Genomic DNA, 25,299 nt, shown 5'->3' with positions numbered 1-25,299 from the left:
AAGAATTTGAAAAATGCTTGTCTGACCACACTCATCCAAATTAGATGACACGGAAAGTAGACCAGTGAATGAAGTTCTATGTAAAAAAGCATAAAGTGATGGATTCAGATAGAAATAAAATTTCCATCAGTAGTACTTAAACTGGTAATGATTAATCAAGAAAGGGGTCTTGGGATTGGTAAGGAGGCCAATGACAGTAGGAATCCAGTGTGCAGCAGCTTTGAAAAGGGGAAAAAATATCACGCTGCGGATTTTCATGACAGCATTTCTATACCCACATCTCCTTGGTTCATCATATTTTGAACTTTAGATTTGTATCCCCCAGCGAAGGCAAACCGATCAAGATCTGGTCCCTTGTGGTCTCTCAACACCAGATTTATTTACTTTAGGCCGCAATAAAATTTGAGCAGAACTCAAACAGAGGCTCATGGATAGGGCCAAAATCTCCCATCTCTGTTATAGTACAATTGCCTTGTCCTCCTAGACCAGTGGTGGCGAATCTTTTGGGCTTAGCATGTCAAAAATTTGGAAAGTGCCTAACTTGACTCTGCTGGTGTGTCACCCCTCCCGAACAAAACAGAAACAATTTTTTACATATGCATTTATTTTAAAAAATACAGTCCAATCATGTGTGGTGCTATGTATTATATAAAGAAACATCAAATAATTACAAAAATGAAATATGAGTAAAACAAACTCAGTTTCTTTGGTAACTCAAACAGGGAAAATAGTTGTTGTCGGGTATTGGTGAATGCTGGCATGTCACCCAAAATGTCATGGCATGTCGCGTTTGCTTTCGTGTCATAGGTTCGCCATCACTGTCCTAGACTCTCCCTAGCTATTTTTTTAAGATCGGGCATGCTCTGCATAGGAGGCTTTTTCTCTGCACCACCCATCAGGGAGACAACTGGACGATATTTCAACCTCTGATAAGAAAATTGTATTTCAAATATGCAGGTTGAACCTGTATCCCATGTTCTATTAAAATGCCCACTCTACTGTATATACAATAGTGATTGAAAGTTATCACCCCAGTTATTACAAAGTTTAATTTCCCTCATGACAAGGAGATCACTGTTTTCCTTTTAAGTGACCAATTTTTCAATTGTATCAAGGGTGGTGGCAAAAAGTTTATCTGTAGCTTTAGCCTACTGTATAGGAATCAGGTGGTGGTGTCTACACACACACAAACACTTTGTTGTATATGTTTTAATGTTTGTGGGTTTGGCCTCATACCATAAATTAATAAAGATTAATATGCCCCCACCATTTCCAGTTTCCAACTACTCAGATCTAGGCTCACAGTTGCCCATAACGGTTGCCACCAGAGTTGTGAATATTCATCACAACTAAGCAGCATGTCCTCCACCTGAGCCCCAAGCCCCAAGGGAATACCAAAAGTGGCCTCCTGTGCAATCCTATCCCCATTCCCATTCTTGCCAAACTTGTTTTTGCAGTGGCACAAACAGTAAAGGGGCTTTTCCCACTGCTGTCTTTGACCCAGCCTTGAGTCAGCCCAAAGCTATACTGGCATGAAATTTGCTACCCTCATTGCCAACTGCTATTCTGCGTCTATTTCAAATCACTGTTGTATGACTTCCCACCATGGTAATGAGCAACAAAGCCATACAGATTTTACCTACCTTGAGGCTGCCATTGGACAGGCCAAGAATTAAGGGGAAAATTCTTCAATAATGATACAGCTAAGGACAATTTAAATCTGTCCCATTATTGAGTCTAGGACAAGAAGGCAACTCTTGGGAGAACAAAATCAACAACAACAAAAACATGTTGCTAGGGCTTGCTTATACCACGGTTAAGTGCAAATGGAGATAGGCCTCAAGACCCGGTTGCTAGGTGCTCCTGCCCCCCCCCCCCACAAACCAAGGGCTCTGTGGAGGGAGGAGTGCCAAGAAGCCAGAAATAGCAGTTGGTAGAATTTGTGATGGAATGGAATTATGAAGGCCAGGCTCAGGGAGATAAACATTTTCTTAGCTCGCCGGAGGAGTGTGGGAGCAACAAGAGGATGAGACTGGCACCTCCCTGAGGAATTCACACTGTTGTGGCTGGCTGGCTTGGGAGCTGGGATTTCAGTCTGAGAAGATTCTTGCTAGAGGTTGTAGCTAATAAACATAGCTGAACTGAATCTGGATTGTCTCTTGGAGTTCCTTGGGCTAGGCCTAACATCAATCTTCCCAGGAATTCTGCCAGCCTCATCCTCTTGAACTTCCCACGCTCCTCCGGCGAATTAAGAACACGCTTATCTCCCTGAGCCTGGCCTTCATAATTCCATTCCATCACAAGTTCTAGCTAATGGGAACCAGCCCGCCCCCAGAAATCTCTAGTCTCTCAAATCACAAGAGAGAAATTTTGCAATGTGAATTTTGGGCAGGTGAGCTGGACAAAAATTCCTTTGGTAGCTCAACAGAGACATTAGCAGGGTAACCTGGGGCCAGAGTCCCATATGAAATTGCCCACAGCTAAAACTCCAGGGGCATAATACCCTTCTCAAAATCTATAATACATGGCCTAAGGAGTCTAGATCTAATCATGCCATTTCAAAATGATTAATGTAGACTTGAGAAAAAGTATGTACTTCACAAAAGTAGGGACCCCAACATCTCATGAGATTTAACACTCTTGTGAAATTTCAGCCATTTAATTTCTAATTATTTAACATTGGGGTTCTGTCTTATCCAGTAACCCTGAAAAAGCTTTCAGTGATGTTGTAGTGATTTGCACAAAGGAAAACATTCACAACCAATCGTCTATGTCATCTTTATTTAAAAACCATTGTTCCTGAACAGATGTGCATAAGGTTATTGGACTTAACAAAATACCAAATGAGAGAATGAATTTCTACTTCTCCCTTGATCTGTTACAGTATGGCTTGTATTCTGGTTTAAATACAAATGATAAAATGCAAGTGTCTTTGAAACTTCACTGACTTGTCTAGAAATTATGATCCTGTGCCCTAATGTGTGCCCCTTGACTATATTATAAACACAGTGAATACTGCAGTCTATCCATTTATTTGTGTCATCAGAGTGATAACTGTAAATGTGAGAACAACCAGCATAGACCTTCTTGTGGTGCTAGAGTTCACTGAGCTGATCACAGCCTCCAGCCTGGGGTGAGTAGCCTTCTCGGCTTGTACGCTGCGTTTTTTTAAAAGGCACTTTTTGCTCTCCAACTCTTAGAGGAGGGGGGATGGGAGGGCTGGAATTTTCTTTAAAAAATGAAAGAAGGTCAGTAAAATAAACATGTCAAGCCTATCTTAGGCTTAATTTACTTATCTGGATTATTAATTTTTAAAAATGTACTATTTAAAACTATGCTACCATAATTTGAGAAAAGCCCAGATGTCATGAAAAAACAAGCTGGGAGATGCTTGAGTTCAGAGATTGCTGACCTCTGCTTCAGGACCTAGCGTGATATTTTATGGGGAGTTTGCAAGTGAGTATCTATTTTAAAAAATAGGTAAAAACACAGAGTAACTGCCTTTAGTAGTTACTGTAGTTACTTATACAAACCACTGATTATTTTAAGGTTCTACAATTTGCATCTGTCCAGTTTTATTTGTACTGCACTGCAAATATGACAGCTTTAGATACAGCTTTATGGTTATATTTATGAAAACTCCCTCATATATTGAAGGCTTGGGAAAAAAAGGATGATCATCACCTGTTCAGATTTACAAAGCTTCCCAGCCTGGTCATCCATAAAGGATTGTTTCTTGCCCTATTCTCCTGTTTGTGAGCAATGTGAGCTTTATTGGCCTTGTCTTTCTTGAGGAGATGAATAAAGGTATGATTATTATTCTTTGGGAGTAAGAGCTGTACAGTGATTGATTGCCGTAGCGATTGTGGGCAGTGATATAAGATATGGTAAATCATCTGTAAGCAATTAAACTGATACTTTGCTAATCCTTCATTGCACCATTGTATCAAAAGGAATATGACACAAGTATTTATTGCAACCTTTATATAATCACTATTTCAGTTATTAAACATGGAATCTCTAATGTATAATGGAAATCTACAACTGGATGCTGGTTTGAAATCCTGGGAGTTTTCCTACTGTATTTAGAAGGCATTGGGTAATGAAATGCTGCCTTATAATAACCATACAAAGTTGGGACCCAGTTAGAAGCTCCAGTGGAAGCCCAGCTTGCTGCTTATTTGTCTTGTCAATTTATCTATAAAGTAGGAGAAGTAAATGGTATTCATTCTTCAAAGGAAGAGTGTAGATGAGGATACATGAAGATTCTTCTCTTCCTACATTTAACAGTTCAAATTCCATTTTATCCCTAGTCTTGCTCTGATTCCATAAGCGAGCTATTCCTGTGTGGTTTATGAGCACAGGATAAGTACAATAGAGTGCTCAGGGGGAAAATCCACTATGACTGCGTCCTAAATGAGGAATCAAGAAGAAATGCTATTGAATTAAAAACATTAAGCCTTACAGAAGAAGCCAGTTTTGGTGCAGACCTTTATATCTATATAAGACACACATTAATGGGTAAACAGAAAAGCAGAATTGAAATGCATGAGCCTCCCAAGACATTAAAGACAAAACAGCCTGACCAATAACTTCACTTTTCCTGTCTTTGACCGATGATCAAAGGAAAGGTAGAGAAGCTGATCATAAAGACCCACAAAGCATGGTTTAAGTTTCTTTCTGGGATGGATGCCAAGAAAGCAGAAAGAGAGAGATTCCAGGAGCAGTTGTGAAATCCATTAGTGCCATATGTGTTAAAACTGGGCAGCAAACATACTTTCTCATCTCAGTCAAAACATGTAAAGCCAGACCAGACTTGAAGTTTCAGGGAACAATCCTCCCCCGCCACTTATCTTTTGCCTAACCTCTCCAAGGAAGCTTACTTTATCCTTTGTGAACTATTCTATTACCGTTGTGTGGTTCCCAGATGGTTTTCAAAGTCATTGGGACAATCTGGTCTTTGTTAAGGATCTGCTAATCCCAAAGCCTGTAAAAGAAGCAACTCACCCATTAATTCCTTATTATGCTCTAGAAATTCTAGCAATCAATTGATGGTTCCAGGTCATCTCTACAAATCACAACTTCTTGGTGTTCTGACACCAAACAAATAAGGAGCCATTGATTTCATATATGAAAACTGTAGCATTAAAAGATTTGCATCACTAAACTTTGGAAAATAACAATCTTATATTCACAATGAAGAAATCTAAGACATTTGATTACCAGAAGCATGAATCAACCTATTGTTAATTAATATGGTTCATAATCTATTGAAAAGTATATATTTTGGAATACCACTCAACCTGTGTCCAAAGGATCCTGCCTGTCAGCTGATAGGCCCATGTTTCTTAGATTCCACGTGCAAAAGACAGAACGAATCTTCTATAACTGCATGTTATGGTGATTTTTGAGTTTTGATCTAGCAGCAGTCCTGGGTCAACATTCTTGCTTTTTTTTTTTTTTGCTTAACTGGACAACCCAACTGTACAGATTCTCTGTTGTCATTTTCTAACCCCCACACTATGCATGATTTAATAATTACCATTTTCTAAAGCCCATGGGCTGCTTGTGATTCACCAAGATCCAATTTGCACGTCCCACCACCATGAGATTATGCTGCCAAATGTCAATGGGATTAAAAAAAAAAGGGGGTGTGGAAATGGGAACATGAGGATCTCTGGGCAATTTTGCCACTCTCATATTGTATTCCTATACCTCAAACCTTCAAAATGGCCTGAAATTGGTTTTGATTTTTTTTTAAGCAATTTGGGGAATTGAGAGTGGGAAGTTTTTAATAATCTCTCAGCACACACACAAAAAATTTGAAATGTGCTCCCCAAATAGCTATTTTAGGCTATTTTCTGTTTTAAGGGTGGGGATAGGAGCAGTTTGCTTCTTGGAGGTGTCCTGTTCTGCTAGCAACCCTTAAAATCTTGAAAAGATGCAAAAATGGCTGAAACAAGTTTAGTCCCTCCCCTTACAGTTACATCACCAGATCACCAGAAGGTTTCCTATGATCCACTGGAAGGCCAGGAGCTGAGCTGCAATCCTCGACCACTTTGCCCCACCCTGTTCTGAAGTAAGGAGCACCAAATATGCTAGCTTATCCTCATATGCTCCATTCCCTTGATCATTCTGGTTGCATTTCATTGCCCTTCTTTTTGGCATATTCTCCTTTCTGAGATGGGGCAATCAAAACTATACACAGTCTTCCAGGCTTCAGACATCCAAAACCCATGAGAGAGGACATCTAGGACATCCAAAAGCATGACAATAAAGCAGCATGTATTGCATCTGTTAGATATCAGGTAAAAGCAGATCCATCTTTGTGACTTTATGAACTTTCTGCTCAAGCTAAAAACAAGGTCAGGTATTCAAGCAGGGAGCCAGAAACCACAAGGGGAGATAAGCAAGGTATGCTGAAAAATTAAGGCTAACTACAGCACAGCACAGGAGGAAATGACTAATTTTTCCAGTACCTAAGCTCAGAGCAAAAGACATATGCCTGAATCTGCCTAGCATCAAGACTTTGTATAAAACTAAGTGAGGTGAAGAAGAGAATTGCTTCTATGTCTGGGCCAGACTTCTCCCAACACTCCTAGCTATTGCCTTGGCCAAGCCTAGTTGACTGGTGTCCAGCTGAGATTGCATGTATGAATGGTGTGTGGAGCATGCTTTGCTTAAGGAAATCAACAAAGCTTTATTGTTACTCTGCTTTCACTCAGAAACTGCACATCTTCATCTAAAGGACCTTTAGTGTATCTTGAGGATGTCTGCACCTGTTGTCTCTTCTTGTAACTTTCCACCTGTATATCAGGATTAGGTGTCTTTCCTCTTCCAGCAGCATCCAGATCAAGGGCTAGGAGAAATCCAATGACCCCTTGAATGGGGAGAGGCCAGGGCACTCATTTCATTACAGGGCAGTGAGTGAAATGTGTTGGAGTATAAGTGGGGCATATTCTATAAGAATCCAGATTTTTGTAACACACCTTGAAAAAATGAAGTTCTGCTCAGTGCAATCTAAGTTCCACCCCAAATTAATTACATTTTGCAAACTCCATATAGTGTTTAAATGATACAAAATTGTGTACTTTTTCTAATTATACCCAGCTTATTCTGATTAGCAAATCCTGTCTTAAATCACAGAAAATCTATTCTAGTACCTCCTTTGGCTTTTGAGATTTCAGCAAGCATTGTCCATATATTTTATACACACACACACACACACACACACACACACACATATATATATACACATATACATACATACATACATACATACATACATACATATATATCAGGAAGCACTAGAAACTTTTCTAATGAAAGCTGACATTCTAAACAAGCCAAGTTCTGTGTCCAATATGACATTCTGCTCTTTTACAGCCTCTTGCGCAATTGCAGCCCTTACACGCAGCACTGGCATAAAACACTGCATGAAACACTGCTTCAGTACTTTCCTATTGCATGTGCCAATTTCCAGCTCAGTTCCATTTTCAAGCTTTTTTGCATATCCTTTTTTATGGAAAAAAGAATATATTTTCTTCTTCTCTTTCACAGACAAACTCCATTCATAAAACACAACCGAGAACATGTACAAGATAAATAACTTTTTCAGTCTTTGCCAGTCCAAAACACAGCACCTTGAATGAGGTTATGTGGCAGACCTGGTCAGATCCCCGTTTCTCTCTCGTCTGTCCTTTGATGGCTGATTTAAGTCCAGCTGTGCTATTGAAGGAAATGATGGGTACAGGTGAAGTGGCTTCAGTTCTGGGTATAACTTGGAGAGGGTAACTTGGCAAGGGGAAGGGGTGGTCCACAGCATTTGAAGGCATCACTACAAAGTGGTTGCTTCTTGAAGAAAGCAATGGATTTCTTGGAAGGAAGGGCGAGCTTTGGTATCTCGTCTCCAACAGTTGAGCATTAGCTTATATACAGTATCAGGGCAAAATGGAGGCTGTGGAAGGTAAGTCTGAAATAGGAGAGGGAGAGAAAAGCAAATATTGAAGAAAGACAGAACAATTCCTTCTTAAAAAAAGTTAGAATCTCTTCTGTTCATAGCTATTTGTGGCATGTTAGTTGCAGAACGTGATTCATAGTAGACAGTAGTCTCATTTATTTTGTGAGTATGATTTATTTAGCACATTTGCATCTCATCCTTCCTCCAAAGAGTTCAGTTAGTTTGTAAGATGCTACCTCCCTCTATTCTTCAAACAACACAATGAAGTAAACTTAGGCTGAAAGTTATTTTATCAACATATTGCCCAGTAATATTTCTTTTTCTTAGCTAAATACTGGTCTGATCTGCAGAATCAAACTTGAGTAAGACATTGCTTCTTGAAAGCAAGAATGCACAATGTTGCTATCTACACAACCTGAGCCAATCCAGAAGGCACCTTCCACCTCTCTTTCCTTGCTGTTACACATCAAAAATAGTGTTTTCTGACTTGTACCAGCACAAGTGGTGTTATCTGGTTTGCCTGTTGTGCTTCATTGCATTGTAGGCAAACACCTCCACTCCAATTGGCTACTCTGTGCTATAACAGGAAATGTCCCCTCCCATTTGGTCAGTGGTCACTGCCTTACATGGCCCATTTTTAGAAACACGTTCACCAGTAGAATGGTGAAAAGCTGGGCTTTTGTTGTTGTTGTTAACTCCCCAATGAAAGGTGTTCCTTTCTCTCTCTTTTTTTTTAACCTCGGGACATTGACAAGAGTTATGCTTGTTTTCCCTTCTAGCCCAAATATCAGGAAGAATGGTCAAACTGGTGTTTTCCTTCTTCTTTTAATCAGTCCATCAGTGAATGCACCATACAGAAAGGTGTCAAGTTGTGGTGGATAGCAACAGAGAGCAAGGCTACCAGGAAGGAGGGGGTGCATTCCAGGAAGGGAAAGGAGGCAAAAGACAACACAGTCCGCAGGGGGAGCGTGGGAAGCATAAGAGGTTCAGGATAGCCACTCCCTAGAATCTCCCAGGGTATACCCACTAGTCGCAGTAGTATAGATTTTGTCTGGCAAGATTCTGTCTATATGGTATAAGCAAATAAAGGAACTGAACTCAACTGGACTGTTTCACAGTTGTTTTTGGGCTGGGCCTGACACAAGGTGATATGAGTAATAAACCCCCTCAAAAATGATCTCAGCATATTAACAAAGCTATATCCATCCTATTCAAGCAAATAAAGTGAACAGCAGTTATTCATAGCTAGATACTGGATTGCATATTAAAGCACTACAGGTTTTTGAAGTACAGGTGGTCTACATTTAATGAACATTTGCTCAGCACCCGGCTTGCAATTACAACGTTGCAGTATCCTGTGGTTACAAAGTCACCATTTGTGACCTTCACTGCCAGCTTCTGACAAGAAAAGTCAATGGGGAAGCCAGCAGGCGGTTGCAAATGGCGACCTGTGACATCGCGCTTAATGATGTTGCGCAATTTGCTTAATGACAGCAACCGGAAGTGCTGGAACTGTGTTGCTAAGTGGCGTGGTCAAGTAACATCGGGCTTTACGACCACGTCACTTAGCGATGGAAATTCTGGTCCCAATTACTGTTGTTGAGTGAGGACTACCTGTATAGTCTCAACAGATCAGATGATGTTTCCATTTTCTATGAGTCTATAAACATCTGTCTGCAGCTTACATTCATATATTTTCATACCTGTCGTCCCTGATTTCTAAAAAATTCTCCGGTATTCTCAATTACTTGTTCATCGGATAGCTGAGAATATGGTTGCTCTCTGCAAAAGGTGAAGGTTTCCCAGAGTGTAACACCAAAAGCCCACACATCACTTGCTGTGGTGAATTTTCCCTGGTTGGAGAAACGGGGGGGGGGGGGGATCAAAACAAATTATATAACTAACCAGAGATTCACAGTTTCCTTAAGAAATAAAAATCTCTAGGGAGAAAAACTGTCCCCACAAGAAAATAAAAATGTGTAAATCATATAGATTTGTATGTTTTCCAGAATGTGTAGTCTACATTTATTCACCTTTCAGTCCCCATCTGATGCTGAAGCTGTTCAGAAGCTGCTGTTTAGAAATCTATCTTCACTCTTTCCCTACTGCTGCGATCAGAAAGTTTGTTATTGAAAGGAAGGCCTGGTAGAGATTTTGGCTACGTTTATCCAATCAGAGAGATAAATGCATGCTCTATTTAGTCATGGAAAGAAATAACCAGGGTTTAAGGTGGATTTTTCAAACTGGATCATTTTATTTTTCAACTTTAGACTAGAGGCCTTCAGCAGTTGCCAGACTTGACCAGTGGTATAGTTGTCATCACTTGTTGCTACCAAAGTGAAAGCTGGCAAGATGGTAACAGATGCCAAAGGAGGAGGATTTGGAATCAGTAAATAGGGGAATGTCTGGGATTAAGATTATGTTAGAGGGACTCAGACTTTCCAAAACTATAGATGTCTGGACCCCAATGATACAATCTGCCCTCTTTCTTATTTTTACCCACCTATATATTCAAAATAGCATAAAACCTGGCTGCCTGTAAGCCACTGGCATCTATAGAATTAGTCTTGAAGAATATGGCAGTCAAGCCTGAGTGGATGACTAGAAATCTTAGGGTGTTAGCCTTCTCCTTCAGGTCTCTAGTGGGAATAAAATCACGAAAAGGGAGGCCAGAAGCAAGGAAGGATGTTGCTTTCTTCTTGGCTTGATTGCTTTGCTGTTTGCTCTGTCCTCCATGTCTGTCAGGTTCTACCTCTAGCCTGGCTCTTCTCCTTTCTGCTGCTGCCTTAGAGACTTGTCTCTTCCCATGCCAAATGCGATTTCATTAATTCTCTTGCTCACCTCTCTCTCCTAATGGACTTCAAAGACAGCTCAGTTTATTCAAATCCAGATTCAACTATATTTGCCAGCTTTCTATTTAGAACACCTTGCATATTTTAGCCTTGCATATGGCTAAAATATGTATAGATGATGAAAGAGTGGTTAAGATTGAAAGTTTCCTTCCTTTTCAAACAATATGTTTTTATGGGCAATACCTGTGCTAATGACAGTGACAATAAACATAAAGCAACCAACCTGGCTGCTGTTTTATGACTACAATTCCCAGAATTCCTAGACTTTGGGAATTCCAGTCCCACACTCCTGGAGAGCACCAAGATGGGAAACGTTGATATAAAGGGTTTCTAGTTACCAGTTTTTCTGTTTCCCAAGCTGCCAGACATGTTCATTTTTCAACTAGCTAACCTTAGTTGGCAGTGACAGCAAGAGTGCTCTTCTAGTTATGCAGCCAACACTAACTTTAGGCTCTTCCTCATGGCTTGTTTGAAGTGGCATCTTTTCATCTTTGAGCTGGCAGAAAACTATAAAGCATGATATTTAGCATTCTCATTACTGAACTTATCCTGCCATAGCCCACTGCTGCCAAATAGTAGTGTCTTTGTTTACTGTGGGCGCAGCATGTTCAGGAAAGGGACTGGGAGATTCCATCCCCTTTGTTTCAATATCTGCCCACCAAATGTCACCAACTGGTAGGAAAACTTCCAGCAATTACTCTTGTTAAACATGGGCTGGGGCTGATAGAGTGGGAAGTCTTCCTTCACACCACATCAGCTTGGAGACCAGTGGCTAATAGGAAGGCCCCAATTTGGAAAAACCAGACTATCCTACTGGCCAAAAGAGAATGACCCTGGAGGGCAATGCCCAGGGCCCATACCTGCCTAAAGTGGGCAGTGGGTGCAGGGCATATCCCAATTCATACGGGTTATCTGACTGTGCCAGAAGAATCAGTGAAGTATGTTAGCTTGTATCCATGATTAAATCTGTGTTAGGATATGAGGGGAAATTCTACTTTAATACTGGTACAGCTAAGTATGGTATAATGATATCCCAGGCATGTCCTGGAGATGAGATAAAAGCAATATCATAAGGGCGCATTATAAAAAAGAGGATGCTTGGCAAGATTAAGTGAAAGTAGGAAAAGGCCCTGTTGTCAGATTACGCAGGCAGTGAGTTCATGGCTAACCACAAAAAAATCCACTAACTTCTGTCATCAGAATAGCAAGTGCAGCGTGCTCACCAGAAGGATGCTTTCCCATGACATCCAGCGAATAGGGAGCACTGCCCGGCCCTGGATTCGGTAGTAGTCCCCACTGTAGAGGTTGCGGCTCATGCCAAAGTCTGCTATCTTGATGGTGTAATTCTTCCCCACCAGGCAGTTGCGTGTAGCCAAGTCTCGGTGAACAAAATTCAGAGAGGAAAGATACTTCATGCCAGAAGCGATCTGGGTAGCTATTAATTTCAGGTTGGCATAACTGAATGGAATAAGAAAAAGAAACAAAAATCAGTCCTGTAGCTAACTGTCAGCAGTGTTAAAGAGCAAACATGCCACATACACCATCAGCTACCCAAAGCAAAAGAGAAGGATTTCCACTCAGAATGTTTATCAAATGCTCTATAGGCTAAAGTAGATGATACATCAATTACATATTGTTCTGTTCAACTTCCACTTACGTGTTTGTAAATACATTGTGGCCCAATCAAGATCAGAACCATCACAATTGGGGAAGAAGGAAGCTAATCGTTCCCACCAGGCCCTTTACTTTATACCTACAACCATATGATTGGCTTAAAAAAAAGCTAATTGACATCATTAAAAACAACAACAACAGAAATAAGAAAAAAATCCTCACGGCTAGGGGTGAAATTTTTCTACAACAAGAACTATGGGGAAGCATGAGGTTCCCTGGGCCTGATGATCCCCAGACAGATCAGGCACTGTATACTTAACAACAAAGTGAATTAAAACTTAAGTGGAACAGCATGGTACACAATTTAGTTCTCGGTGCTGTCTTTCCACCATGCTTAACAGGGCAACTTTTCTTTTGAAGGAGAAGCAGCCCGCTGGATGAGGATTTGCAATCAAACAATAAAGTTTGGAAAAGAAGAGGGTGAAGGAATTTACCAGCCAGGATGCCCCCCAGTGCCTCCTCCAAGTCAGAATGTTCTCTCTAATTTGTTGTATCCCCACTGTCAAAATTTAGATTGTAAGCTTAATTACACAGAAAATTCATAAAGCATGGAGAACAGTCATAATCTGAACGTGGCCAAGGCCACTAAAAGTGGAAAGAAATAGACTTTTCCTCTTCCCAAAGCCAAAGAGAAATGAGCAGTAGAGGTAATTACAACTTCCTGTCCTCTAACTGAAGCCTCAAAATAAGCTTCAACGCTCTTATCACACACACACTCCCGGGCTAAGATAATGTATGCAGCTGAAAAATGGAACAGCTGCAATGCAAACCAGGCCCACCGCACAGGAAAGATTGTACAGACTAGAACCGAAGGAGTCCTTATTGTCTACCTGACAGGAGGGGTAGGGTTCTCTGACAAGTTTTGGGGTTGCTGACGAGACAGAAACTGGTTGAGGTCACCATTTTCCATGTACTCAGTAATCATGCAGAGAGGGTCATCAGTAATGCACACGGCCAGCAACCGGATGATATTGGGGTCCTTCAGCTTGGACATAATCTTAATCTCCTTGAGGAAGTCATTCCTGGCAGAAACAAAAGTCATGCAAGAGTGAAATTAGTGAGCTGTGCTGTACTCAGAAAGTTTGCTAGTACAGGGCAGAGGCCAATAATTTGCTATAAATATCTATGAAATGTTTGAACATTCAAAAACATTATGTACAAGCTATGTGTATTATTTTAATATATGGCTTTAGTTTACTGGGTCACTTTACCAATAAATCATTCCTTAACTTGGACTGGCAACAAGGTTGTCACAATACCTTTGACTTCCCCCTTTGCCCAGGATGTTTAGGTACCAGAAGGTAAAAATTCAAGCAGCAACTGAAATCCCAACGTGTATACTAATTAACAAAGGACACAATGCACCAACAAGGCTTCCAGCACAAGCTCCTCTGAAATGAATGGGAATTGCAAAACTTTGGCTGTACTATATCACGTCAAAGAGAAGAACGTTTCTTGTTTTCAAAAAGTCACTGTACCTTCAAAACTAGCAGGATGTCAGAGTGAACACTCAGCCATGATTTTTGTCCAACTTTGTTTTTTAATACTAGGGGGATTCAAAAATTTGGTCCCTCTTCCTACAGCACTCTAGTCACCTCACATCAGTAATTGTGTAGCTTGATGTTCTAAGATGCTGACAATATTTTTTACATGATTTGTTTACTACTTTACCATCAAGCAGTATAGTGCTTTATTAAATAAAAATTGCAGTAGGTTCAAATCTCATATTATTCCATGCTGTAAACACCCTATTTTGTTCTTACTTTATGATCAGGTTTTATGCTGTATTTATTGTTGTTACTATTGCTACTCTAAATTTTTATATTTTCTATTGTGCTATTCTTATGTCAGACTTGTATGTTTATTGTTTTCATTTTGTTTCATATTATCTGTTGATGTTCATCCAGTTTTCATGTTTATAATACATATTATATACCACTCAGAGAACTTCTGTTAATGGAAAGTACAAAAGTACAATACACAAATAGATAATATATCAAATAACCCCTGCATCTATTCTTATGACAACTACACTATACATTATGTTTGTCTTAATTGATCATAATATCATACGAACATGGGGAAGGGGAAACAAATAATTTTCCTCCAAACTTCTATAAAATTATCCCATCTTTTGTAATGACACTATGGAAAATCAGCGAGGAGATAGTGGTGTGGACCCTTTTTTCTTTAGATGCATAGAAATCTATATTCCCATGTAATGGTTGAGTATACAGTACAGAATTAAGCATTTATTTTCACTTCTGCAAGGTTATACTCAGTTATTCTGTTTTGTCCTGTCTTTGGTCTAGAACACCTGTGTAGGATGGGATGCTTTTTCTCATCTTCAATACTCCTTAACCTTGGGATGTTCTCATCTTTGGCAAGATGAAGTAAAGCACTTCAAGAACCAGATAAGATAAATGTATCCTGTTTGGCCTTGGCAAAATCAAGTGAGATGAGGCCATTGGAAAGGGGTGTGATTACTTATGTTTGGAGTCTGTATAAACTGGTCAGCCCCCATGAGATGGAATTTTGATGCAGACTTAATTGGGAAGGTGCTTGTATGTTTCCTGGCTTTCAAGCAGCCCACTCGCCATCAACGTTTTGAAGTTTCCTAACTAGCAGAAGGGGCATAAAGGTCTTTCTTTTCTCTTTCCTGTGTTTCAAAATGTTATAACCTTATTTTCTCATACTGTGTTGGAATAAAGCCTTAAGTACTCATACTGGTGTGGTTATTCCTTCTGAATCCCAAAGTACTTGTAACCCTGCTGGGCTGAGGGACAGAACAATATACCTTTATTTCTGAATTTTGCAGATTCCTTAGTTAGGGCAACTTCTACTGTATGTTGTATCTCATTTTCAAAAACAATTCCCCACCCTCCCACCCCAGAGAAAAGGGTAGCTACATTATTTTTGGAGAAACCCAATTTGAAGGGTCAACTTTGAACATTTCATCCAATTTTGCCATGAAATAAAGTTATCAGTAATTTTCTTTTCTTTTTTTTAATGTCAAGATTTAGAAATGTCCTGCACCAGTTTACTGTATCTGAACTACGATCCATTTCATGACTTTTCACTTTTCAGTCAATCCTGAAAAACAACAAAAATGTTTATAGCCATTGATTGATTGCCAGTTATAACTGACATGAGATTCAAAGATTCATATTTGGGCCCTGAGGAATATTGGGGAACTTTAACATCAGTTGGAGGCAACCTGAACAGCTAAATCAGGGGCAAAATTAAATGTGTGCAATGTAAAGAAGCTGCATCAGGTACTCTTAAGAATACTGCGATTGTATTCAGCCTCTTGTTCTGTGTGTCCCAAGCACCTGGCATTCTTGTTGGCATCAGCTCTCAGCATTTTCACAGCCAGGAGGACAGGCTGGGTGATGCTATCATCCAGAACAGAATCCTTGTCCACAAATCTCTCCATTCCTTCCACTTCACATAGGTGAACCTAGAGAAAAAGCAACAAGCAGCACAGATTGGACATGTCACTCTTGTTTACACAGACAGAAGGTCTCAATTTTAAGGAAAAAACCCCCACAAGATCTCATTTCTTATTTTTTGTGAAGAATACGAATGCTACCAGTTTCAGGGTCAAATATGCTTGTGAATGTTAAGATTTTCTGTTTTTCATTCCAGTGTGTTTATCCATTATGGGAAGCCTTACAGACAAAACAATGTTACCTTCAGTGGTGTTAAACAAAAAAAGGCAACTTGACCAGTTAGAAGAACCTGATCAGTGTCTGCCCTAAATCTCAGAGACTAATGGTTTATCCTTGGCTTTTGTGAACAACATAAAAGATACTGTGCCTTTGGCTATCTTGATAGAGGGTAATTGCAATATTAAATAATATTCTCTCTTAAAATCAGAGGCAAGTCAGCAGGTATACCTGCATCAAATCCAAAACTTTATCCTTGAATAGTTTACTAGCTGCTGGTATATAATTGCTGCTATGTTGCCTTATGTTGGGTATTTAATAATTGCAAAGGACACTTTGGGGGCTCTGACAAGGAGCTCCCTTGCTTGATTGTTCGAGCAAGTAGAGGATTGAAAGTGAATACCTAAATAGTCATAACCTGATCAATAGATCTTCAATCCGATCTTCCACCTAATCAGGGACTTGAGGCACTTTCTGGAAAATATTAGAACCCTTGTTGTAGAGTAATCTTGAGATGTTCCCTAGGGCAATAAGAAGATAATCCTTCAAAGCATCTGTGCAGGCCTACCTGGGTTATGGAAAGAATAGCCACTTCATCAGCATAGGGGAGAATGGGAATAAGGAGATGGGTAAGAGATGGAGAATGAAATTCTGGTTTACTAAAAGCGTCAACAATATCATTACTGTATAGATTAAACAATAATAGGGCAAGAATACAGCCTTGCTTTACACCTCTTAGGATGAGGTTAGGTTCAGATAAGTCTCCTCTACAATCAGTGTTGTGGCTATTGCCTCCAGAGCCTCTGACATGGTCTCAGAGACCACCTTTACGTTTATGAAAGTGACACAGAGGATGTCTTTGGGAAGACTAAATTTCTCTGCTAGGTGGTGTAATATTGTACGCTGGTCCACAGTTGAATTACCCTGCCTGCTCTGGGGCTAAGATGTCTCAGCGTCCAATCCAGAAGTGCATAGTATAAAAACCTGATGTATAAGTTACTGATTACAGAAAAGAGACTGATAGGGCAGAAGCTGGCAGGATTGGACTTGTCCCCTTTTTGGTATATAGCAAGAATGATGGAATTAAGGCATTTGGGAATTTGTGAGGAGTGGCAGAAAAAAGGGGGGCTAGTACAGATGTCCGCCAAGCAGCATTAAATTCAAAAATTCTGGTAGAATTATGTCTTTGCCAGGCACTTTGTTATTTTTCAGTTGAAAAATTAATTTTTGAACTTCTGAATGTCAGACTGGAGACCATTTGGAAGGGGGTCATCTGGTGGCAGAACATAAGTATCAGCATGTGGAGATGTATTAAATAGACCATGGAAGTTTCTGTCCCAAGACTGAGGAGAGATTAAATTGTTGTTAATAGCTGGGTTAGATTTTGCTGAGGATCAGGAAATGAAATGCCAAAACAGGCGGGCATGTAACATTTGTTACAGCAGTTGGAGCTTAGCCCAATACTTTAGCACATAACTTTGTTTCTTCTCCTGTAGAAGCCTCTTGTCACTCTTGTTTAGAGTATGAAAGATTTCTGGGGAAGAAAGATTATTGTAAGTTTGATCATTCTTATATGCAGGTATTACCAATGCTTTCATTGGGTTTAGATTGCTGATTGAACTGAAGCAGAGAAGGAAACATATTTAAGATATGCTTGAGCTAAACTAATAATCTGTTGGGATATAGTGATTATTTTACAAGCATTGCTAGTTACCCTTATAGATTCTTTCAAATTACAGATTACCAGGGCTGCAAAAAATTGAGCCATAGCCACAGACAGCTTATTACACCATACTGGACAAAAGTAACTGTTGGTAGCAAGGGAATCAAGTGTTTGTAAAGACTGGCTCTTGGAGGAAGCCTGTTTGCAGAGACAAGCTATTTCACTCGTGATTGGAGGCTAGCAATAGGAGGAAGCCTCTTTGCAGAGACAAAGTATGGGCAGTTTTGCAACCGTGCGGTTCTCTCCTCGGCTTGCTTCCTTGCATAAGACGCCCTTCAATTTTTAGCGTTAGGATTTTAGAAAAAAGTATCGTCTTATAGTCAGAAAAATACGGTATGTTTACAATGAGGGGTAAACTCATGTGATCTAAAGTGGAGATCTCTCCTGAACCCCCAAAGATTAATTCACTCTCTGGATCAGCAGGCATAGATCCAATGAGGATTTTCAAATCAAGAATTATTATACATATTTTTATTACTTGGAAGATAGTAATAACAACAACAACAACAACAACAACAAAATATAAAGACCTGCAAATAGAAGTAGAACGACTATGGCAAAAGTAAGCAAAGATAATACCAATAGTAATAGGGGTCTTGGGTGCAATCCCAAAACATCTGGAGCACCACTTGAAGACTATCAGCATTGACAAAATCACCATCAGTCAATTGCAAAAGGCAGCTTTACTTGGAACAGCTTACATCCTGCGACGATACCTTTAACACCATCAAACAACATCTGCCTATCCCAGGTCCTTGGGAAGGACTTGATAGGTGGATAAAAATGCCAAATCCAGTCTAAATATCTGGTTGATTATGCAACCACCCATAATAATAATAATAATAAATTAAACTTGTATGCACAACAATCAAAGAAAGTAATTACAATAAGCTCAATAAAAGATAAAAACTGGCAAGCATAACAGACCAGATGGGTGAAGCGAGGGGTTTCACTCTCCCTCGCCAAAGTCCTAGGTAAAGGGCCAGGCCTTCACCATTCTTCTGAACAACAGCAGAGTGATGGCCATCCGGATCTTGGGGGGAACCTCATTCCAGAGGGCAGGTGCTGCTACAGAGAAGGGGTCTAGAGTCCTGGTAGATGACATTGTATAATCAAAGGAACCCAGAGCATGCCAACCTGCAAGATCAAATCGGCCAGGCAGATACTATGGGAGACAGGTGGTCCCTCAAGTAACCAGGCCGTATGCCATGTAAGGTTTTATAGGTGATGGCCAGCACCTTGAATTGTACCCAGAAACAAATTGGCAACCAGTGTAGCTCGCAAAGCAGAGGTGTTACACAGGCATACCAAGGCATGCCCACTATTGCTTGCACCACTGAATTCTGGACCAGTTGAAGCTTCTGAATGGTTTTCAAGGGCAGCCCCATGTAGAGTACATTGCAGTAGTCAAACTACAAGGTGACTAGGGTGTGAGTGACTATTTGAAGGGCCCTGATAAGCCTGCCAACCCCTTGGTTAAGTCATATTACTGAAACTGATTTTTTAAATATTAATCCAGCATTTTGGTTGATTAATTGATCTGATTGTTCAAGTAAAGTAGAAGTCTAACAGAAACCAGTAACAAAATTAAGCGTTTTTTTCAAGAAAAAGAGACCTGGACTAGTAGCTTATATGGAATAATTTTGAACATTGGGGCATGATCTGCTTCGATCAGAGATGACAGTGGGACAGAAGAAATGTGTACCCAATTCTCTCACAAAAGATTTCAAAACAGTTCAAACAAAAAAGCTAAAAATATTCCATGTCTTATTGTTCATTTTTTTGTTCTTCTCCCCAATCCCATTTAGTCAAAAAGGTTTGGAAACACTAAGTAAAATCTGATAAAATCTATTGACCAGAAAGAGTACTATATTGGGATGACTGTTTAGATCTTAAGAAAAAATGTCCTGGTTCACAATCTGCACTAAATTTGGGTTAACATGTTTGTATACACAGCCAGGTGTGGTATATTATTTAAACCATGGTTGAGCAAATCATAATCAGGATGATGTATGACCCCATTCAATGTCTTACCATATTTGTACAGATAGCAGAAGACTACAGTAAAAACAAAGGCTTTTAAACATTTGATATTCATTTGATTTTCTTATATGTATTACTTGATTTTGTTATTAGCAGTCAAAAGAAGAAATTTTTTTTTTAAAAAATAGGAATGATTATAGTCTTTTCAGAAAACCCTGACTCTCAGAAGTGAAAGCATTCATTGTTACTGCTCTTCTATGGCCATAAAATCCCTTCAGTCTATCTTTTGTCATTGCCTGGCAAAATCAAGTGGAAAAATAAATTAAGGTTAAAAAACCATTCCAATGAAGAACACAAAAGGGTGCAATGCAAATATTTTTCAGGATCTATGGTCATGCTAAATAATAAATTTTACGTCAGTTTTATTATTCATCTCCAGACAGATTTTGGAGATAAATCTACTGTAAAGAACATGTGTAGCAAGTTCTCACCTCCCCAAACTGTCCTTCTCCCAATTTCTCCTTGAAAGTCAACAGCTTCCTAGGGAACTCGGCCACAGCCACGTCTTTGCCATAGAGTAAGTCCATGGTAATTGCAGGGACAGAATAGGTGTTGCTGCCTGTCACTCCCTGCAAGTTCACAATATCTGCTTCTGCATAATGAGGAACCCCTTCAGCTCCATTTGGCTGGGTTGGCTTGGTGATCCCACTGCAGCCTAAGAAGAGAGAAGATCAGAGACAAGAGAATCTCAGCGAAGGAGACCCTGGGGGCTTTGGTTGCTCGTAACTCTGGAAAGAGAGAATGCCTGAAGCTGCAAGGCACAAATGACTGCCAAACAAACTCACTCCAGACAAGCTAGGGAGGAAAATAAACATCAGCCAGACTCACTATGGCTCTGCTAGAGCAGAGCATGTTAAAGATGACATAGGGCTGTGCTGCTTCTAAATTATTCATCAAGTAAAGCTGAATTTGGTAGCTAGCTTCAATTGTGCAAGTTAATTTTTTTTCTTAATTTATGTCATTTATATTGCTTTTCTTAGTTATAAAAATGGATGTGGAATTATATGTGGACATGAATACTGTATGTTTTAATCAGCCATCCCTTTTAACTTTCCAAGCTCAAACCAGTCTAGATATCTCAAGGATTTCTTTTTTCCCTGTTAGCCTTCTTACTTGAGGTTCTTCTATGCATCTTCGCATCATCTGTTAAGAATGACCCAGAATGTAGGGCTTTTTTGTTCTTATCACTTTGTGAAATCTCTTCTGTTACAATCCACTTTTGCGACCATGTACTGTATTCATTTTTATTGATAATGAATCTTTTTTTAAAAAAATATGGGAAATGCTTTTTCAAGAAAACTGAAATGTTTTCCCTTCAGAAATTCAGCAAACATTCAGAAATATGAAAAGGCAAAAAAACCAGTTTTAAAATAAAACAAAAGTAACCCTAAAAAGCTATGATTTTCAAGAAAGTAAATTCTGTGCCCCAAATCATATTCTATCTTTAAAAAAAAATACTATCTTTCCATGGCTTCAAGGCCACTTCTACAATTCTTGCCCCACTTGTATCTAATCAAACATGCCCTGGCTGCACCTTTTTTTCTGCTGTTACCCCATGACATTTTCTTGAACTTGTCCACAGTTCATGAGTGAGACAGGCTTAAGTGGTCCTCAGTTCCACTAGTATTAAAGTATTGCTCCCCCCTTAAGCTGACAGCATCCAAAACCAGCAGTAAGTGTAAGTCACCCAGTACATTAGAGGAAAAGTCAAGTGAGCAGTTGTGGGTGGGATCAAAGAGACACCAAAGAAGTATATCCCCTCTCCTCCAGTCCCTAGTCAACCTTGTCTGCCATCATTTGGCTATTGCCTTCCTAAAAAGTGGGACACAGCAGTGTTTAGCTGGTGGCCCTCCAGATTTGCACAAGAGTGATAGAACTGCATTAGCAGAGATTCTCTTTGTGGTCCTTTGACAGCTTGGCTCTAACTGCATGCTTGATTTCTTTCCACAAGCTTTCATTGGCCCATTAGCATTACCACTGCAAATTTAAATGGCGGTCTCTCAGAATTGTGTTGTAGCATAGGCTGCTCAGCCAGCAGGACTTGAACTGGATGGCTAGAGTGACCAGTTCAGCCCAAAACTGAAATAGTGGAATGCTTGGACAACCATTCCCAATGCTTCTTGAACAAAATGTGTAGGAATCCAGAAGCCAGCATGCCTATGTACAGAAAAAAAAAAAAATAAGGAAGGGGAGAGAAATCCTAAATAAAAGTCCTGCTTTGTGATTCACCTCTCTTCATCATTTTCATTTTTAAAAAAACATTATTCAACTTGGAGTATAACAGAATGAGCTGTGAAGAGATGAAAGAGTCTAGATATGATAAAAAGAATCTTCCAGTCAGACATGCCCCATTCCTGGAGCACTGCTGTGACTGGCAGATGTTTCTCTGCCAATTACAGCTGCTGACAGGTAGAAGGGGGGTGAGCAAAGTCAGAGGATTCAATCAATCTATCTATCTATCACTTTACTTATCTCATGCTCCACATGGATAATCAGGACAGCCTCCCTCAGTGCCAACTCAGAACAGAGAAAATGGAGATGGGATAAGAATCTGTAATGGGGTCTGTAAATGTCATGCCAGTATAGTTTTATGCTTATTGAAGGATGGGTGGATAGCATTGTGTCAGCTGTGGGAAATAGCTGTTAGGTCATTTAATCTCATAATGCCTAGCCTAAACAAGCAAGGAACTTGACTAACCTGTCCTTGCATATTATCTACAAACATAGATAGACTATAATATTTCTCTCTGCAGCTGAGAATTTCACATCTAACCTCAACAGAAAAACGCTGCTTTTTCAATTACTGAATCACATTGTGATCAGTTTGATCTGAGAGCAACATGGATGACACTATCCTGATGTATCCTTTCCGCAATCTGTACAGATGTTTAGATAGAGCAATGATTACTAACCAGGTTAATTTACCAAAGTTTGTTCACAGTTCTATTCCTAAAATAGGAATAGAATTTCTATATCCTCCTCCACATTGTTACTATTTTTCCTAAGAGCCAATTTACATGATTTAGCATGAAGGAATAAGAGATCCAGCTATTGCTAGAATAGGCCACCAGTCCTTCCCTCATTTCAATTGAATTTACCCTATCAACTGGCAAATACATAGACAATTAAAGTTAAGACACACTTTCTTATACTAGATTGATCTAGTAGATGTGGGAATGAGTTAATGGTCTCTTTACAAATATTGGCCAGTCTGACCTGCCTCATCTTCCCCTGGGATGAATTCAGGAAGCTTGCGAATCAGTCGCGATGGCTCTTGATAGTCTGGCCCTAGAGGGAATATGCGGTCGTAAGTGGAGTTTGATTCTTGTTCACTGGATGGTGTGGAGCTGCTGTGGTGGAACATATTGGATTCGCTGGGTAGAGAGAGACTGACAGTCATTTCATCATCCAGCATCCGGCGAGAGGCCTAGGAATCAAAAGAAAACACATTTGATGTTCTTATACACTATAAATTGGTAAATGACAGATTATCTTACTGAGCAGATTCTAACCTAAAGTGGTATCTCTGCTCAAATAATATTTGTTGTAAAACAACTTAGAAGCTTTCTGTTGTACAGAATTTTTAGTGGGTCAATTTTCATGCTTACATACTCTTCTGTTCACATGTGTGGGACATATGCAAACAGAAAATATGACATAAAAGATTTAAAAAATCCTACTTCAGTGAGTACAATTGATTCTAGATGATATATTCAGCTATAGCACAACATCACCCTACACTACACCACAGAAACTGGAGATGCTTCTAACAGTCTTCACATTTGAATTTATTTCAACCCAGATTTTGGAGTCTGAGATTGCCAATGCTTTTTCCTTCTATCTGATACAATGTACTGACTATATGTAATCTGGCATGCCTTTCAAATTCTTCTCTTTACTGATATCTTTTATCTCTTCCCTGAATTCCTTATATACAGGTATCCATTGATTACATATAGATGTATGATTTCATGAAACACAGAATTGCCTCAAAATTCATTTTGTGGTATATTTTATCCATGTACTCATCAACTTTGTAGATAGATAGAACAGGGCAGGGCAGGGCAGGGCAGGGCAGGGCAGGGCAGGAAAGGAAAGGAGGTATATAATTTGATTGTATATACAATTATACAGTTACAATGGCGATGAGTGCACCATTGAAAATCTGAAAGACCAGGTTAAGAATAGATTATTGTGGAGAAAATCTATGTGGTTGCTAGGAGTCAAAAACAACTTGATGGCACATAATCAATCAATCACAATTATATGAAGACTCTCTGGGTGCACAAGGAACAAGCGAACAGAATCCTAATGTGTATTTGTGTGTGTGTGTACACAGTATATTTACCTCCCAATTTTTATTAATAATCTTTAGACCAGAAGCTAATTTCATTAGTCAGTTTCAATAATATTAATACTGAGCTCTAGCAATTAAACCAGCAAGTCACATCATTTATGATGTGGGCATTCCTAGCATCTACCTGTAATCTTACCTTTTCTAACATCTTTTGCCAAAACTGCCTCCAAAGTATGATTACAATGATGGCCACAAGGATAAAGATGATTGCCACTAAGCAGCCAATTAAGATGCGAGTATTGCTGTCATCTACTTTGAGAGTAGGATCTGTTAGAAGAGATGAGGATAATTGTGTAGTGTGAGCTTTAGGTAAAATAATGAAGTTGGCCATCTCTTCTTGGATTCCATTCCCCTCCTCCTCCAAATTATTGTTAGTATTTTTCTAGACGATTTAATGTTCAATAAAAGCATATTTGTGAACAGGATTCAGATGTCTATCTGGAAGCAAGTCTTTCTGTCATAAGAATATCACAGTTTCTCAGCAGTCATTGATAACATTTATTAACTAGAAAGATACAGTTTTGCCCTACCACAACTATAACAGTTTTTAATGTGAATTTTTGAATTAAATAGATTACAATTGCACAGTCTATCATATAAGTGACAGCTGGACAAGCCATCAAGAGTAGAGGCTTTCAATTATTAATATATAACTTGTCTGATCATACTAATACAGTGCTGGTGTTAGCATTAGTGATGAACTAAAAACAAAACAGCATCATTCAAAATGTTCATCTTTACGTTCATTGTTTGAAGCATATTTTAATGTACTGATTTTATCTTTTAAATCCAGAAGCAACCTGGGCTCAAGACAGTTGACATACCATTCTTTCCTGCATAAAGTTGCCCTGAAATTAAGATTTTTTTGGGGGGGGGTGCCTTTGAGTTAGTTTTTTGACTCCTGGTGACTGTCTGGATAAGTCCCTGCAGTTTTCTTGGCAAGGTTTTTCAGAAATGGTTTGCCCTGGCCTCCTTCCTAGAGCTGAGAAAGAGTGCCTGGTCCAAGGTCACCCAGTTGGCTT

The 25,299-nt window shown here is 39.5% G+C and overlaps 1 protein-coding gene across 1 annotated transcript in view; it reads right to left on the bottom strand.

The window, feature by feature from the left end:
• Window positions 1-2,764: 2,764 nt before the first annotated feature.
• The window catches only part of DDR2 (discoidin domain receptor tyrosine kinase 2), a 63,414-nt gene continuing 40,879 nt past the window's right edge, over window positions 2,765-25,299 (bottom strand). Inside the window, exons 10-17 of the mRNA XM_007439317.3 lie at window positions 24,414-24,544; window positions 23,137-23,347; window positions 20,352-20,575; window positions 15,819-15,946; window positions 13,317-13,508; window positions 12,036-12,270; window positions 9,664-9,813; window positions 2,765-7,972 (exon numbers count right to left, since the gene is read on the bottom strand). Coding sequence (XP_007439379.1) covers window positions 7,838-7,972; window positions 9,664-9,813; window positions 12,036-12,270; window positions 13,317-13,508; window positions 15,819-15,946; window positions 20,352-20,575; window positions 23,137-23,347; window positions 24,414-24,544 — 1,406 coding nt within the window. The 3' untranslated portion in view covers window positions 2,765-7,837. The remainder of the gene's footprint in view (window positions 7,973-9,663; window positions 9,814-12,035; window positions 12,271-13,316; window positions 13,509-15,818; window positions 15,947-20,351; window positions 20,576-23,136; window positions 23,348-24,413; window positions 24,545-25,299) is intronic.

The sequence above is a fragment of the Python bivittatus genome, unplaced genomic scaffold (assembly GCF_059951505.1).
Source record: "Python bivittatus isolate LINGU-HERP-01145 unplaced genomic scaffold, Pbiv_v1 ctg000700_np1212, whole genome shotgun sequence".
Classification (NCBI taxonomy): Eukaryota; Metazoa; Chordata; class Lepidosauria; order Squamata; family Pythonidae; genus Python; species Python bivittatus.
This window is presented reverse-complemented; position numbering and strand designations above follow the sequence as displayed.